This window comes from Tyto alba, unplaced genomic scaffold (genome assembly GCF_018691265.1).
Source record: "Tyto alba isolate M040663 unplaced genomic scaffold, T.alba_DEE_v4.0 Super-Scaffold_39, whole genome shotgun sequence".
NCBI classification, from domain to species: domain Eukaryota; kingdom Metazoa; phylum Chordata; class Aves; order Strigiformes; family Tytonidae; genus Tyto; species Tyto alba.
The window spans coordinates 120,189-137,842 of record NW_024881314.1 but is presented as its reverse complement, the minus strand read 5'-3'; the positions used below and the strand labels follow the sequence as shown (position 1 = coordinate 137,842).

The window sequence follows — 17,654 nt, the reverse complement described above, 5'->3', positions numbered from 1 at the left end:
AGCAGATCCAGTCTTTTTCAATCCAAACCAAACATTAAGCTTCAGAAGATGGCTTCAAGGATGCTGATTTGAGCATCCTTTTCCTAGTTTTACAAAAGAAATGCAGAGGTAAAGCAGGAAAGAGACAAACAAAAAACCCCAAACAGGCAAACACACCAATATTGTAGACTGAAGCAGATGCAGAGCCTTTGGAACCTGCTGGAAAGTCTTCAGCTTTTGGAACATCCCAGTCCTGGCTGTGGTCCCATTTGATGTATGGAGAAATAAGGGGTGTTCCCACTGGGACAGGATATTTCACAAGTGGGAACAAGTTATTTCCAAGAACATTTATCCTAGGAAGACAAAAAGGACCAAGACAATGGGGAGGATGACAGGGGAGAAAAAAGAGGGTGAAAAAAATTGACCATAGTACTTGGAGGTCTGACAGCAATTGATCTTGGGCTCCATGTCTGAGATTTCTCCAGGAGTACCATGAACACCACTTACTGCAACCAAATTTGTGATTCTAATCATCTACAAGAGGCAAAGTTAATTTCCAAGAGCTAGTTCCAGGTTCCTAGGCCTCTAAAATGGGAATCCTCTTGAAAAGGCACCTTCCCAGCCCAAGCAGTCTCTAACTCAAGGCAACACTTTATATGTGAGCACGTTAAATATGAAAGCACAGATGTAAACCCCATTTTTTTTTCAGGTTTGTTGAAGGACTATTTCAATCCCTATGAAGACATGCATGCTAGAGAAGAGACTAGAATTCTCTCCTAACAGATACCCCACTCACCCTCCTCCTTTAATCTCCTTACCCAGTTAAATGAATCTTTCCAGTCTGTGTTAGGAAGAACTCCAAATTATTTTTGTGCTCTTTCTTCATCAAAGGTAGAATGGTGCAAGTTGGTTTCAAAGATCTCCTCAAGATAGCCTGGTCAAGTAGAGTCCACAAATCACTGGTGGAAGGCATTACTTATTACTTTGTCCCTGAATTTTTCTCTATAGATCTCAAACCACTTCCGTTTCTGTGTCAAGAGTTCTGTGCTAGGTGCTAGAACGTACACCATTTTAACAGGGAAGGGGAAGAGTAGCACAACACCCTTCCAGCAACCCAAGAAGTTACACATCTGGTAAAGCAGAGCCTATGTAATATTCATGAAATTCTGCCAAAACACAAGTCTCCCTTTCCCAAGCAGACTATAAAGTGGAATCAAAAGCTGCACTTCAAGAACTGCAAGATCACCTTCTCAAGCCTCCCACTCGCACACACCCCCCGCAACCCCCAGCTTAGGCCATTACTCCCAGGAGCAGCCCTTTTTAGTCTGAAGCATCCTAGAGCATTTTCCAAGTGACAGCTATTAAATCAAAAAATGCAGCCTTGAACATCTGACCCAACCCTGTATCTTCTCTTCAATTTGATCCCCCAGTCTTTAAATGGGAGAAGGAAGGGAGGGTAGAGAAAACCAAAACACCCTTAAACCCAGCTGATGAAGTCTTTAGTCACTTGCACTAGAGTCCAGAGTTGTACAGTAATTTTGACATTAGGCATATAACCTTTTTGTAGAGAAAAGTATCTGCCTAATTTAGAAGCTCTACTCCAATTCTCCCTTCAAGTCATTTTCAAAGCATAAATAAGACTAACATGACATAACAAATATACATTGGATTAGAACTCAGAAACACTATATAACTATTAAACATGATTCGCAAGTAACTATGGTTCTTCTTAAGATTTTTCTCCTCTTGCATGCCACAGACCAAATAAAAAAAGACCAGACTTTGAGACTTAAGGGACAAGCACAAGACCACAGCACTGATCTTGTGGAGCAAGCGCATCCTAATGTACTTCATGTTCTGCATCCTCTACTATGGAGCTAATTCCACAAAGATCAATTCTTAGGGCGTGGAGAGAAAAGAATAATGATCTGATCAACAGGGAAAAGGAGTTTATGAATAAAGAAAGCTCCTGGGGTCTCAGACTACTTGGTCTAGGAGAAGATGGGAAACTCCACTACCAGCCAACACCTTCTAAGACAAGAACCTCAAACCAAATTCAGTGTACAAATGGTGATAATGGATTTTTCATACAGAAGGCCTGTTAGTCTTGCATTTCTCCTGCCCACCCCAATTTTCACACACATTCTCCATTAGATCCAGACAATGAAATCAGCTATCTGAAATGGATGGCAGTGAATACAGGCAACAATGTGAATGTCTGGATGGGGAAATGGTAGTGCATGGGATTTTTTTTTTTCTCTTATAAATATTAACATACTTTACCCTTTAAAAAAACCCAAACCAATAAAAAAAAAAAATGACACCAAAACCCCCACAAAAAAAAACATCAAAAAAAAAGTGCTAAAACTGGGAGAGACTTAGAAGTACGTACTGGAGGGAAAAAGGTTCTTAAAACTAAGGCAGCGGGGCAGAGAAGGGGGAATGGGGTGGAGGAAGAGGGAAGCAGCGTTCGCTAGTCCTCAGAGCCTCCATCTCCTTCCTGCAGCAGCATATCAATATGCTATCATACTGACACAATCAAATACAATACCTGTAGAAGAGCATGTGGAGCAATCTCTACTACAACAGCATTATCTGGAATATGCTTCAGACCTTCATGGAACAGCACTGGATTCACTAGGTTGTTCACATGATACTCTGCAGAGGAATTCCTAGCCAGTTCACTCTGCCACTGAGATTCAGGGATAGATGTACTGATCCATCGTGCTGAACGAGGTTTAGGGTGTGGAATGACCTACAGACAGACAAGGAAGAGGAATGGAAGGAAGAGTTATATGCCATAGATAACAATAAGACAGCAAAAGCAAGCAGCCTCTCCTTTTCACAGGCCGTTTTTCTCAGCTTGATTGCTCAGGCCATCCTTCTGCTTGAGGCCACAAGACTTCAAACCTTACGTCTCACAGAGGTCTACATGCTCTTCAACAGATTTCCTTCTCCTCCTAAAGAAAGGAACCCTTTAAAGCTCAACATCACCTATACACAAGTAGTATGTAGGTGTCGGAGTGTAAGCCATACAAGCCATAGTTTGGCAATATTACCTTTTTCAGGGCACTGAGCAGCACTGGTGCAATAGATGCCATGTAATAGGAATGAAATGCAACTCCAGCACTGCGCACCTCCTTTGCGAACACACCATCCTTTTTCAGTTTGGCTACAAACTCATTCACAGAGTCCTAAGAAAAGAAATATAAGGGAGCTAAAAATAAAAGCTCACAACATGTCTGGAATCTGTCTGAGTCACTGTACTCCCCCCCATGCCCTTCATCACTTGCCACTTAAGGGATGCCGTATCTGGGGAGAGGTTATTGCTCTTCTCAGTCTTATAATTTATTGCTCATTATGGCCATGGCTGTAAGACTATTCAGCATAAGAGATCCTTTATTACTAGTTTACTGAGGCACTAACATCACTTCCTCTCACAGAGCATTTGAGTGTTTAAGTTTATACAAAGCACCATGTCCCCTCCCACCACTTTAATCTACCTCCCCTCTGCAAGCGGCTGAGCTTTAACTCAGCTTCATGCTTTCTTCAAACCAGAACTTCACGGGTCCCAGTCACAACTCCAGTATGCAGCATATCAGTTCCTTGCTCACCAGAGGCCCTGAAACAGTGACGGTATCTTCAGAGTTGTGACAGGCTGGTACCACGTTCGGGGGACAGCACTGCTTACATTCCTCCCATGTGAGACCTGCAGAAGGAAGACCTCAGGACAACACAAGTGTTTCTAGCAGTGAGCCTCATCAGGGGAAGCAATGTCAGCTGCACAATCACTGTGCTTAATTCAGTATTTTGCAAAACCGGGAATGATTCTTAAGGGGACATTCCCCCTTTCCCCAAAAGCGATTGTGCAAAAGCTAAAGATATTTATCTCAGGGCTTTAACGTGACATTTGTCACTGTGACACTGAGCACAGGAACAGAGGACTGAATCTTTGTATCATGCCATAAAGGGATCCAATAAAGGGTGGAAACCACACACTTTCAAAGAAGCAATTGGCTGTTTTGTCTTGTCTTGCCCTTAGCAATCCAAGCTAGAAGGGAGAGAGAACCCATGAGCTTGACTCACAGAAATCAAGAGCCACAAAATACTCATAGAAATCAACTCCAGTGGCTTAAACTAGCTTAACACATGCAACATCTGGTCATATATTACATGCATACAAGCCACAGGAAGAACCTGAACTCAACATCAGATTATGAAAAATGTATTACATGCAGCACTCCAAGATAAGGGCCGTGATAAGAGTATCATGTATTTAATATCAAATTAAAAAAAAGGCTAAATTAAGTAGTTAGCCCTTTGTAGCATTAGATAAAGTAAGAAGTCTAGGATTATAACAAGTGATGTAGTCATACATACCGCATCACACATGCAACAGCTTTTCTCTTATGCACTTCACTTTTTTACTCACCACTGCATCCAATAGTAAGAAACACAAGAACAATAATGCTACCAATAATAATTTTAAATATATAAGTAACTTTGAAGCCGCACCACGAAGAAAAAATGCTGGGTCGAAAGCTCAAAAATCTCACCCAATACTGGGCAAAACTACATGATTTACAGAAACACCAAGCAAAGCTTTCAGGAGAAAGGCCCAAGTAAGTTCTAATGGCATTAAGTTCCACTAGCCATCTGCCCACTACTTGATAGTGGCTTACTGGTTTCACATCTCATTGCTCTTCAGACAATCAGAAATATTTATCTTTAAAAAAGAAAAAATTAAATATATACATGTGTGTATATATACACACAGAGACACATTTATATCGAGAGCCAAAAACCCTAGTGTCCTAGATTTTCACCTCTCTTTTCAAGGAGATTATTTATCAGGCCTCCGTCATTGGTCACCTGTCAATAAATCTCTCCATTTCCACTTAATATTGGATGGATTACCAAAATTCTGCTGTATTCCAGGTCAGAGATTACTATCATTATATCAACTTCAATATCTGTTAACCTGTTTCAGAAGAAAAAGAAGAGGCAAGCGTAGCCAAAATTTTACAAGCACGATTGTCTCCATCAACACATTTCAGAGCCAAATTTTATCCCAGTGTCATACAACAGAGATCAGATGTACTTCCTTGTACCACTCATTTGGTACCGGTATACCTACCAACAGCAGCCATTCCTCCTGCGGGCAATTTGGCCTCTTTAACACATCGTCCCCGCCAATAAGCAGCAAGAATGGCTTCCTCATGACTTAAGGAATTATCTGCATAGCCACAAGCTAGTTCTCCCACTGAGTGGCCCAAAATCCCATCAGGTTCCAGACCTGCAGCCTTCAGCATATCAATCTGGGCAATCTGCAAGGAAAAGCAGGATTACTGAGTCCATGCCAAAGTAAGCAGGTGTCAAGCCTCAAAGACACACAGCAGTAGTGAGTACATTACAAAATAGCTTTTTGGTAGACACTCTTCTTGGCCTCACTGCTTTTTTCTCCCCCAAAAACTGCAGCTCCAGTCTCATTTCAAAGTAATCCCAAAAATCTGCAACTCCAGTATTGTTTGGTCCTCTCCACTATGTAGCTTTCCACTAAGAAGCTATTTCCAAAAACAGGAGGTTGCCCAGAGCATGTCTATACAAGTAAGAGGCAACACCAGTTTTTCAGATCACTTTAAGAGTTCTGCCTCTAGTTTATTAAGAAACAATGAATCCCACACTGACACTCATAATTAAGAGAGACTTCATTTAGCATCATTTAGTTCATTTGCAGAACAAGTTGTAGAAGGCATTAAATGGAACCTTGTTCCTTGCACAAATGTTTACACAAATCTTAAAGACATTCCTTAATTTCTTAAAAGGAGAAACTGCTCCAAATACACACAGATACACATGCAAATCGTTTTAGATCAATATTCATCCAAGCACCTTGCAAGTGGCAGAGCCCAAAACCGTCGAGGGTGCAACACACTCCCTCCTATCACAGACATACTTCTAACAGCTGCCATTTGCTGATTACACAAAGCAAGCTTCCATTGATCAGTATAAAGTGTTACTGGCAAACAGACACACTAGCAGAGCATGCTTATGTGGATTGAGTCCGTGATCCCCTCCCCTAGTCATGTGAGTCTTACCTGAATGGCAGCTAGTCCAACAAACGCATGGACAGTGTCATCAAACGTGTTCTCATCTGCTTGCAAAAGCAGATCTGAGACCTTCAGGCCTGTGTTCTTCAAAGCTTCATCTGAGCGCAATATAGACTGGTGAAACAAATCCAACTTCATAAGGCTCAGGCCCATACCCTTCCACTGTGTTCCCATACCTGCAGGATAGGCAAGGAGAAAGTGAGATTTAGTAATGCTCCATAAAAGGAGTAGACATCACACACTTGCTCTGGCAATGAAAGAACTGTATTTAAGAGCAAAAAATTGTACATTTCTAACATCTTCTAAATTACGCGTTGCTCTTTATTTTGCTGTCTTCTGATGATAGCAAAGTCCAGGAAAGTTGAAAGAATCAGGTAAGATACAAGAAACATGAATCTCCTAGACGTCACAGAGCTGCAAGATATTTCCTCATGCTAGAGTGGAAATCAACGTTAGAGCACAGAATCCAATCGCTCAAGCCCCAAGTCTACAGAGGAATGCAGAAGCCTGGACCCACTACTGCATACCTACCTGAGCAGATGTACCAGAGTGGTCTATCAGATGCTTGAACTTGCTGAACCTCTTTTATGTCACTCTCAGTGCCAACTAGTGTGTAGCCCCTGTAGGGCATGGAAGATACAGGAACTACAGAGATATCATTGAGCAGGCTTACAAATGGGCTGCATTTTCCATGTTTTCTGCTCTCTTGAATCAGTGTTTCCACAGCTTCCTGGGTTCTGCCACAAATTTGAACCAGCCTTGGCATGTTACAAGTCTCCTGAGGTTGGCCTTTGTTCTCATTTGGCCTCAGAATGACATGAGCATTAGCACCTCCAAAGCCAAAAGAGTTGATACTGACAAGGCCACCTTTCACTGGGATTGGTTTACAAACGACCTCCAAGGAACCATCTTGTAAGGCAGGAATATCTGGATTTGGGGTATTGAAATGAAGATTTGGAGCCCACAGCCCATGTTCCAGAGAGAGAATGACCTGGAAGAAAAAACAGAGTGTTCTGTGCTCTACATTTTCTACTGTCAAACATTCTTTTGTTGTTATTGTTTTACTGTAAATGACCACGTAGCATATACTAAGGCAGCTCTCTATGTTCGGATAAAGGGACACTTCAGAGAACAGCATTCATGATGTTACTGACATAGTACCTACTTCACACGTAGTCAAATTTTAAGTCCATGCAGGAAGTCAGAAGTGAAGGTGAGTGGTAGCTTTAAGTTTAGCTTTCAGAGACTTTCTAACTGGAAAGCCATGCAGTCTTGCTGGAAAAGCAGCCTGGCTACTAAGAATATCACATATTCTTTCTCCCCTTTCAGATCCTGTCCCTTCATCACACTCCCCACTCACACACCGCCACACATGCTCTTATCATAAGGAATGTTTCCCTTTCTGCCTTTGCTGCAGAAGAGCCAAGCTGAAGCACTGCTAAAGGAGTTTGTTTGCTGCTTTACACCCATTTGTTGTCTTCTTGATAAAAAAAAAAAAAAAAAAAGCAGCAATAGCAGTCTGGTCAGAACTGCCAGAGTCAAGGGGAAGTACATAGCAGCATGAAAGTTAGAATAACTATGCCAGAAAAGCAAGAGCTCCCTTCTCTCAGCAGCATCTCTACAAACAGCCCATGACACCAAGCCCTTACTCCTGTGGCAGAAGTCCAGCAAATCACAGACTACAAGGGCAGCCACAAAACACTCCATGCTCTGTATGTTTGGGAGTTCCTTCCTCACCCTAAAATAGAGAATATTGCCTGGGAACTGTTCTTCAAAGTTGACTATCAGACACAACAGCCTACCTGGAAGATCAACCATCATAAATGCATGATATCAACTTCAGTCAGCATGTTTAAAGTTGCAGTCTAAGTATTTTCATGCACACTGTCCTACACCTACAATACTACGCATTATGAACTTGCTGTTGCTTTACACAGCATATATATTTGTACTTTCAAGCCTGCCATGGTTTCTATAAAAGTTTGAGAGTACAGTACAGTGAGCATACACCAGAGACACTAAGAAGCTTTGTCTTTGAACTACTCAGCCTAATTACTTGCTGTACAGCAAAGGTACAGGCGAGTTTTCCATCCCTTAACAGAATTTAACTAAAAGTGGCCTTGGCAAGCCCTACTTTCTTTCCTACCTATCCAAATAATTAATGGATTCTCTTCAAGTCTGAAATCAGATACTTTCAAAATGTATTCTCCTTCCTGACATCGCACATATAAGACCATTTTATGGAATTCCAAAAGAAAACATTTACTGAAACTGCAACTTCCCAAGACAGTTAACGTCTAAGAAACAGTGGGCTTGTGGTTTCTGGCTCAGTCTCAAGGACATCTGATCTGCTATTCTAATTAACTTCCAAATCTTAAAATACCAAGTGCTGTCCAACTTTGAGAGAATCGAGCACAGAGACAAACCTTCCAATATCCTTCCAAAGCTTCAGGTGCTTTCAAGATGCCAGACCTGGAAACGAGACCTAATACAACAGAAGCACAGCAAAAAGATATCCTAGCAGGCATGATGGGTGCCATGGGCTCTTGCCTGCAACTAAGTTCCCATAAAAAATTGAGAAAACTGATGAAAAAAGTGTGAGAAAACATGGTGTCAAGACAAGAAGTCTTCAAAAAAACCTGTGGACTGTATCTTTGCAGTTCTGCATCCTCTAAGAAATGCAGACAGGGAAACAGAACCTCAAAAGTTATGATCCTGTCCTGACAGATCAGAGCAGAACTAAACTAAACAAACTGTTTATAATGTACAACACATTATTGATGGAGAAGTTTATGACTCAGTTATCATTCCTTCTATGAAGGAGGTATCAGTCTGAGAGATTGAAGTACTAAAAAAAGTAAAACTTTCCTCTACAGAGAGACAGACATTGCTGTCTCAATGATTTATTTGCAGATGAGGCTATTCACAGCAAGTCGTATGTATTCAGGTCACAATAACCACTTTAAAGAGTCTAAAATTCTAGCAGTGACAGTGTACGTGACTTCAATTTGTGTGGCTCTAAGGGTATCGGTAATAGGCTTACAACCAAGTGTGAATATCAGCTAGCTCTCTGCTAAGCAGTTTAGCAGCCAGAGCCAATAGATGATTGTCTGCCTACAGCAGTAGTTAGTAGGCTGGTTGCTAAGACAATCAGCTATTCAAGCTAGTAGCTTTATGCCAAAGAACTCACCTGGCTTCTTGCCAACATAAGAGAGAAGAGGAAGAGATGATACATCCCTGACAAACAGCCAGAAGGATCAGCTACTCTTCTGGCACTGAAAGCCCACACTGCCTCTTATCTTTGGTCATTGCCAACTACTCCAAACATTTAAATCCCTCCACTTGTACATCCCTCAAGCCCTAATGTCTTACAGCAGGGTTCTGTTGGAAGATACAGCGTAAGATAATCAATAAGGTGATCCCAAATCTTTTAGTCTGAGCAGAGTTATACTCCTGTAGAATTCAGTAGGAAGGGGGAACTAAAGTGGGTGTGCATGCACATGCACACAGCAGAGGGCCACCTGGGCATCTGTGTCCAGCTTGCAGAACAGCCACCTGAGCTTTTAAAAGTGCAAGAAGTAGATAATGAGAATCACCTGAGTTCTTCTCATTGCCAGTGAACATCTATCCTGGATCAGTGTAAATTTTCCTTAAAACAAGCAAACATTAAAAACCCACACACTGTTGTGTTCCCCCCCCCCAGTTTTCCTTCTCAAGCCACCTGTTACCTTTGCTAATGCAGCAAGCCCAGAGGCAGGCTCTGGATGACCCATGTTTGACTTGGTTGATCCAATCAACAGTGGCGCTCTCTCACATTGACAGAAGACTTCTACAATGCCATTTACTTCCTGTGGATCTCCAACCTAGTAGGAAGAGAATCAGAATGGCTATTATCTAGCACTTTCAAAACACGCCACAAGAGAGAAATCTGAAAGATTAAGATGTTTGAGAAAAATCCAAAAGTGGTGAAGCAGTACATATTCTAGTAACTGGCACAAGGGAGAAATATAGTTAATTCTGGAAAAACAAAGAATGATTTGATGGCAAAGTGCGGTAAGTGATCCAAGGGAAGAAAATAAGGGATAAGAAAACACTAAACCCAAAGGGGCCGTGCTGACCTTGGTACCTGTCCCATGAGCTTCAAGATATTCCACTTCTTCAGGTTTGACACCGCACTCTCTGTACAAAGAGCTCACCAACTTCTGCTGCATCTCTCCAGATGGGAACGTTACACCTAAGAGAAAAATTGCTATCAATTCCTCTCTCCTATCAGATGTTTCCTGCTCTGATTTTTAGCACCCTTTCAACTGTTTGGCACTACCAGGTTCCAAAAAAAAAAAAAAAAAAAAAAAAAAGTCTTTTTCTGGATTTACATCAATGACCTTAGCACCAACCATGATAAGCCTCTCAGGATCTTTGGAAGAAGAGTAGGGAACCAGAAACATACCTAAGGCAACGAGTCAGACTAGTAGGGAGAGATACTGGTTAACAGAATGCTACATGTCTAGATCAAGCAGAACATGTGAAACTTGGTGTCTCCATAATTGGGAGAGTGGGAAAAGTAGGACAGCACTAGGGAAAGAGCCTTACAGTCATAACATCACCTACATTTCTACCATTAGCGCAGAAGTTACTGCAGACATGTCCTGAGGAAGGCTAAACCAGCAAAAGGACATTCCTGTTACTTTGTACAACAGAAGCCACCACTCATCTCCTTCAACTTCTTTATAAGATAGGGTCCTGAGCTTTGCGTTATCAAAACAGGAAAAGGAAAAAAACAAATAATAAAAAACCTTCACGCATCTAAAGAACCACCCCCCCAACAGCCTGTTTTCGATAACAAAGCCTCTACACTGAACAGTTCTGTAAGTAACTCACTTTTCTCAAAACAAAAACAAACTTAAGGCCCACCTTGCTCCTTAAAGCCATCAGTGTTACTTCCAGCATTGACTATTGTGGCATAGATCCGCTTAGCCATAGATCTCTTGGTCAAAAGAACAACAACAACAGCTTCAGAGCGACAATATCCATTTCCTGAGAGCAGAGAGAGAGGAACAAGTCACTAATTCTGCTCTGTTTTGAAAAAAGTTGCAAAACACCATGCAGTAAGGTTATCTCATTCCTGAGCTACCACTTACAGCAGACTGCTTTGAGAGTATGACATACCCATTTCTTAAAGAAAAAAAAAAAAAAAAAAAAAGTCCTAGAAAGGCTTGATTGCTCATCACAAATGATGACAGAAAAGTTCCCACGAAGGGACAGTTATTTCCCCAATGGCTGATGAATGAACCATACAGTTTCTTCCTCACAATTAGTTTTCCAGGCTCAGTAGAGCATGTAACACAGATCAGGTCCCAAACAGTGCACCTAGGAACAACTACAAGGCCAGTTCTTTGCTGTATTAAAAGAGTATGTGGCCACAGACTCCATAAGTTCCTCTCATACAACATGACAACCTTTTGTACTAATGCCTTACCTGAAGCATCAAAAGCTTTGCAGGCACCATCAGGACTAAGCATACCCAGTTTCATGAACTGCACAGAAGTGTTGGGTTTCAGCAAAATGTTGACCCCTCCTACTAGGGCTGCACTGCACTGTCCATGACGAACTGCCTTATAAGCATTTTCCAAAGCAACGAGACTAGAGGAGCAGGCCGTGTCAATAGTTATGCTTGGTCCTTAGGACACAGACAAAGAAAACAAAAATGCTGGTTTTACTATTTCCTAGAGTTGCTCTCCAAATACTACAGGATGGGATCATAAGAGAAACATATTAAAAAAAAAAAAAAAATACTGAAATACGAGTTGCTTTAGAACACAACAGGTAATCCCAATGGGAGACAAGAATCACCATCTCTGCCTGCTTAACAGGTAACAAGGATGAGAAAGGTAGAAAAAAAATTGCAGTTTGGCTTTAAGGGTATTTTTAAGAATTCTGTCTCTGTCTTCAGCAAAAAGAGATACTGTAGCTTCACAGGTAGGTCTCAACTATTTCCCCATTCTCACCGATAAAAAAATCCCTCCCCTTTCCTGGTGCTACCCTTGCCATTATCTCTGTTCTCCGCTGCTCTTCAGAGCAATTCCCATCCCTCCACTCTCTACAATGCCACACATGGTTCAAGACATGTCTATATCTTCAGCCACGTAATTTTGGTGGCTCTTCCACTTTACTCAAGAGTCAACTGTTTCAGTCAGTTTGCCTCTGCACTAGCTGAATTCTACATACCTTGACAGCAAATAGCAGTCTAGAGGCTGGAAAGGACATAGGTCTTTTTATGAAGGCTTCAGGACATCATCATCTTTCGGATGAAAGCCAGCTATGCCCATCAGCAGCAACTGAGTTAAAGCCTTACAATGAGCCTTATTACTCAGATACAATATATTTTCTGCTTCTCACAGGCCTCCTTACAATAGCTGCAAGCTACTTTTTTAACCCAAAAGGGGTACACATCATCATATCCATCCCACTCCTCTACAGAAACTGTGGTACAATCATGCTCAAACTGCAATTGCTGATCAGCATCTACAGGTTTGGGGGCACTTACCTGTGAAGTCAAAAAAGTAGGAAATCCTGTTGGCAAACATAGCACGCTGGCAGCCAGTCATACTGTATCCCGAAATCTCTTCTGGATCTTGGCTAAAGGCTTCACCAGCTTCTGACCCACTGGCACCAACCCATACACCTATGTCTGTGCCACGGAGGGTGGCCGGATTAATACCTATGGGAATATTTGAAGGTAGATTACAGCAGACAAACTTATAATGAGGGTCAAACTGAGGAGATACCAGGTACCCTGGCACCAGTTAATGAGATACTGTAAACTGACCCTTTCTGGTAGACCTGCAGCATTGTTCCCTTACCTTTAGTTACCTTTTATCTGTTTCAGTTACAGACCTTACAAGCCCTACTGCAGAGTTCACCAGAACTTTGATACTGGCTTTTGGCCAGAACATACAGTGTCGGGAGACAGATTCTCAGCTTAGCTGTGCAATGCTATAGTCTTGTGTAAAAAAAATGTGTATGGACTATGAAAGACAAATGCTGGTCAAATAAGCTAACAGCTGACTTCCAGTGCAGAGAAAAGGAGCGAAGTGAAGGCAAGAAAAAAAAAAAAAAAAAATCACAGCACTTGGAATGTCATGTAAGCACAAGAATATGTGTAAGCACATGAATATGCGACACACAAAGCCCGGATCTGGAGTACAAGACAGAAAGGAGAATTCTTAAGCACAAAAGCCAACAACCAGAACAAGAAACAATTCTGCTTTAAAAAAAACACGTAGCAAGCTCAACTTGCAATCTCTGCTGTTTCTTCTATGTGCTTCAGGAGTCCTGGAGATAAGCAAAACAGTCAGGCCTCCAGACTGAGGCTCAGCAGCAGAGGACTAAGTGTTAATGGTTCCAACTTTTTCCCACGTGCTTCTTATGTTCAGACATGGAACTGATTAACATGAAGAATTCATTTTTTGGCTCTGTCGGTAAGTAACTCAAAAGCTCAAGACACCAGCAATGATGGAGGAAAGAGGCTCCTATTTCTGAAAGCACACTTCCTGGGCAAACCTTCTATAGAAGCAGATCAAATGCCATAAATTTGCCACGAACCTGGCCAGACATACATCAGGTCATCAGCCGCTTTTTTAGACCATGGATGGAGAATTCTGACAGAGTCATCCTCCTTTTGCACTACAAATATGCCTTTAACAAAGGTATCTATTATGAAATATTAGGGTAGAGTGGAACATACAAAACCTCTAGAACTATTGACTGTTTAAGTGTTTCTGTCGTACTGGTTGTACCGTATGATGCAGGTAGAGATTTCCTGGCAGTCAGCACAGATTTCCTAGTTTGAGGTCCAGAGAAAACAGGTTTGTTGTAACCCCCATACCTGTTCTTTGGTCTCCTCTCTAGTGTGCTGTCTTTCTCTTGTTAAAGATCTCACACACAGGCAGTACAGCACAGTTCTCCCTCTTTAGTCATTCAACTGCTTACCTCCATCCAAAATAGCTTCGTAAGAAACTTCCAAGATCATGCGAAGTTGAGGATCCATTGTATGAGCTTGTTTGGGGTGAACCCCAAAAAAAGATGCGTCAAATTTGCTTATCTCCTTGAGCTTTCCATTTCTCTTGGGCAGTCCATAAATTCCTGAGAATAAAAATTCAACACTGAGTCACTGAATGCATCAGTTCTGAAGCAGCTACCAGCTGAGACCAAGTACAGAATGACCACAGCCAATTCTCAATTACACATGAAACCTCACTTCCCTGTTGCAGTACCCAGAGTGCTGCACGAATATCTACGTATCCATCTCTCTGAATCTCATTTGGAAACGAGAACACTGCATTAACAGAAACAACTGTCATTTTTAAGACTCTCACAGATACGGCAGCAAAAGACATCTGTCTAGTTTAAGACTTTTTGCTCTGGCAAGTTGTACTAAGTGCTGAAACAGAGTCCAAAACAGTGGTTCTAGTCAGTCACCAGTTAGAAGAAAAACAATAACTACTTTTTACCTCTGCAAATCACTAGCTTGAATTAGGTAGATGTGTGCCAAACACTTCAGAAAGACAACTGGACAGAAAATAACACTTAAAAAGCCATAAATCACAGGACCGGAGTCTCTATGCTACTTCTGAAACCAGAAAAATTTTGAACTACCTTACTGCCACGGCTATCAACAGCAGGTACGCAATTCACGTTACCTAGCTGTTTTGTCAGTGTTCTTTTATTTGGAAGGAAGCTACATACTATTTACAAGCTACTACTGCAAGAGACACAATATTATAACATGGATTGCATTAACCTTCATAAATGTTCTGTTCCTGAATTTCTTGATGATGTATCAGAAGTTAATTCACAAGCTCTGGCATGGTTTTAAATTTGATAAATCCTTTCCTTTCATAGGATAATTCCTCTAAAATGCTCAGAACTAGGGGCTCCAAAAGGAGATACAGTAAGTACTCACCTGGTTTCCACCTCCGATCATCCTCGGTGACCATATCAACTCCATTAAGCAGGTTCTCCCAAAACTCTTGCAAGTTCTCCGATTCTGGCAGCTTTCCTGCTATGCCTGCAATCACCACGTCCTCCATCTCTTAACTTCTCCCTGTTTCTGAGATCCACACAGCAGTAAGACTAGTAAGATTTCACAGAGAAGAGTGTATGTTTCTCTTGTCTTCCTGACATGTTGTGACAAACAAGTGTATTTGCAGGAGAAACACCCACACAAGAACAGCCCATGGAGTCTCTACTAAAAAAAACCAGACATCCCAACTAATCAAATGGACCGTAAGATCTGTGGACTCAATGAGGATGAGAAAACTGATCCTGAAGGAGTGTCGGACTCTGAGAACCACCAGTTTCTACATGACAAGTAGAAAATGAACAGGTTTAGCTCTACTAAATGCAAAGCCTCTGTGAAGTCAGCAGAGAAGAAAGATCAACATGCTGGAGCAGAAGTGGGTGGAGAAATTATGAAATACATATAGTAAAATACATAATTACAAGGCAAACCTAACAGGTAGCAAAACAAGTTCTACAATCATTCCAAGTTGAATGCTAACTTAAGAATCAATAATCAGAAAGTATGTTGGGAAGAAAAAAAACACAAACAAAAACAAAACAAAAAAGCCACAAAAAAAATCCCAACAAACTCCCACAAAATAAACACAAAACCAACCAACCAACCAAAAAAAGCAACACACACATACAGGAGAAAACCCACACATAAGCACAAAGACTACAGTACAATTTAGCATCATTTTAAATACACAAAAAAAGTAGTAAGTTTTACGTATAAAGTGTTTCTTAACTGGATACTGCACTGCCACACTTTAGAGGACTGGGAAAGGGGAACTGAACACGTGATACAGAGCGATGCTTTAAAGTAAGAGTTGGCAGAACAGATCTGAATTCCAGAGAGAATGAAAAACCTTAGCTGTTGTCCCAAGAAATTTGCATTCTAAGACCCCAATCTCAAACACCACAGGAGCGCATTGTGCTGCATAATGCAGCATGGCAGGTCACCTGTACAGATCACAACACCAAATGATAGCTCATATATTACAGTCACATTCAATTTATTTTCTATTACACTAAAAATATAAAATACTTGTATAAAAAGTTAACAACTAAGCATAGGGAAGGCAAGTTAACCTGATGTTTCAGTTAAGTTCAAATTATAGTTTGTAGATCCTAAGTAGGCAACTTATAGGAAGGGGGGGAAAAAACCCAACCCATATATATACATAGGTTATTTTAAAATATACATACATAAATATGTGGTTGCATGAACAAGAGATGTAGTAAACGTTCACAGTACTTCCTTAAATAATCCTAAATAGAAGCGAAATATCCTTTAAAGTCTGGGATTTTAACAAGTAAAAACCAAAAAGGAAAATGGGTATTCAAACAGCTAAAAGTCTGCCTTAATAACTTTGAAGGAAAGACCTACGGAAGACTGAAAGTTTGACTTCCATCACAGATTATGCTCCATAGTGCCATGCACGCACTTTGCTTAAGCGCTGCTGGTGCTTGATTATCTCCTCCACAAAACAGTACTAATGGGTGTTCTTAGATGACCACTTCACAGCTGTCTTTCCAACCCAAGACATTTCATTTAGGCATGGTTTTGCAGCCTCCTTCAGTTCCTGATGCTTTTGAGCAAGAAACAGGCCTCTCTTCCATGCACACATTGCTCAGACGTAACACCTCCCTGTAGCTGAACAAGGTTGGGCTGCACAGAGGGAAAGCAAAGCCCTCTGGTTTGCTGAGGTGTAGCCTGGCCAGAACACAGCACCAGAGGTTCCCTGATTTCTTTTACCCTTCTTCCTTCCTTCCTTCAGCAGTCATCTTGATTCAGATCTGTGGAGTAACTGTGGAATTATGCAACATGCAACACCGAAGCAGAAGAGATGATTACCTCATCCAGTCCATTCCTTCTGGGAGAAAGAAGTGGTCCCAAAAGGGTATTTTGGATTTCTCAGTCTTAGGCTAAACACCCAGACAATATAAATTCCATTCCACTCTCATTGTTCATTTAAAAAGGGAAACACTAAGGGCCAAACATGCAAGGCCCTTAATGAGAAAGTATTCCCTGAATCTGAAGTAGGTATTAATAGGCCCGGTCCACTCTGCTCTGAAGAGAAGCCTCTCAGTTTTTCCACTCACCAATAATAAAACTGACTTACTAGATTTCTGTGTCACCACTGTATCTGGAAAACCCAGTCAAGGGCCACAACTCTGCTGTATTTGCAGCAGTTCTGTGCTAGGGGCAGAGAAAGAATGGATCTCAGACACAAAGCTTACAGTCTAAGCATAAGACAAGAGACGTACAAGATAATGTGATTATGATTCAATTTTATGCCTCAGCTTTTTGGGTGATGATCTGTAGGGAGAGAGATGTAATTTGTGTTTCAGGGGACTGAAACGTCACCTCTGGGATTGTTCCTTCTCATCCCACATCTCTTCCCCTGGAGTGTCAGAAAAACTCCATCCAGGTACGGCCAGTCTTGACAAAATGTTCTGACACAGTGAAGCAATGGAATTTATCAGCAAAGCAATTTTTGC

The 17,654-nt window shown here is 41.4% G+C and overlaps 1 protein-coding gene across 1 annotated transcript in view; it reads right to left on the bottom strand.

The window, feature by feature from the left end:
* FASN (fatty acid synthase) overlaps positions 1-17,654 on the bottom strand; it is a 45,566-nt gene that overhangs the window by 24,066 nt on the left and 3,846 nt on the right. The window contains exons 2-16 of the mRNA XM_033001847.2: positions 15,052-15,198; positions 14,079-14,231; positions 12,634-12,807; positions 11,566-11,766; positions 11,001-11,123; positions 10,208-10,323; positions 9,818-9,952; positions 6,621-7,080; positions 6,078-6,265; positions 5,117-5,306; positions 3,594-3,688; positions 3,039-3,173; positions 2,531-2,734; positions 798-913; positions 157-332 (exon numbers count right to left, since the gene is read on the bottom strand). Of these exons, the coding sequence (XP_032857738.2) occupies positions 157-332; positions 798-913; positions 2,531-2,734; positions 3,039-3,173; positions 3,594-3,688; positions 5,117-5,306; positions 6,078-6,265; positions 6,621-7,080; positions 9,818-9,952; positions 10,208-10,323; positions 11,001-11,123; positions 11,566-11,766; positions 12,634-12,807; positions 14,079-14,231; positions 15,052-15,178 (2,593 nt within the window). The 5' untranslated portion in view covers positions 15,179-15,198. The remainder of the gene's footprint in view (positions 1-156; positions 333-797; positions 914-2,530; positions 2,735-3,038; positions 3,174-3,593; positions 3,689-5,116; positions 5,307-6,077; positions 6,266-6,620; positions 7,081-9,817; positions 9,953-10,207; positions 10,324-11,000; positions 11,124-11,565; positions 11,767-12,633; positions 12,808-14,078; positions 14,232-15,051; positions 15,199-17,654) is intronic.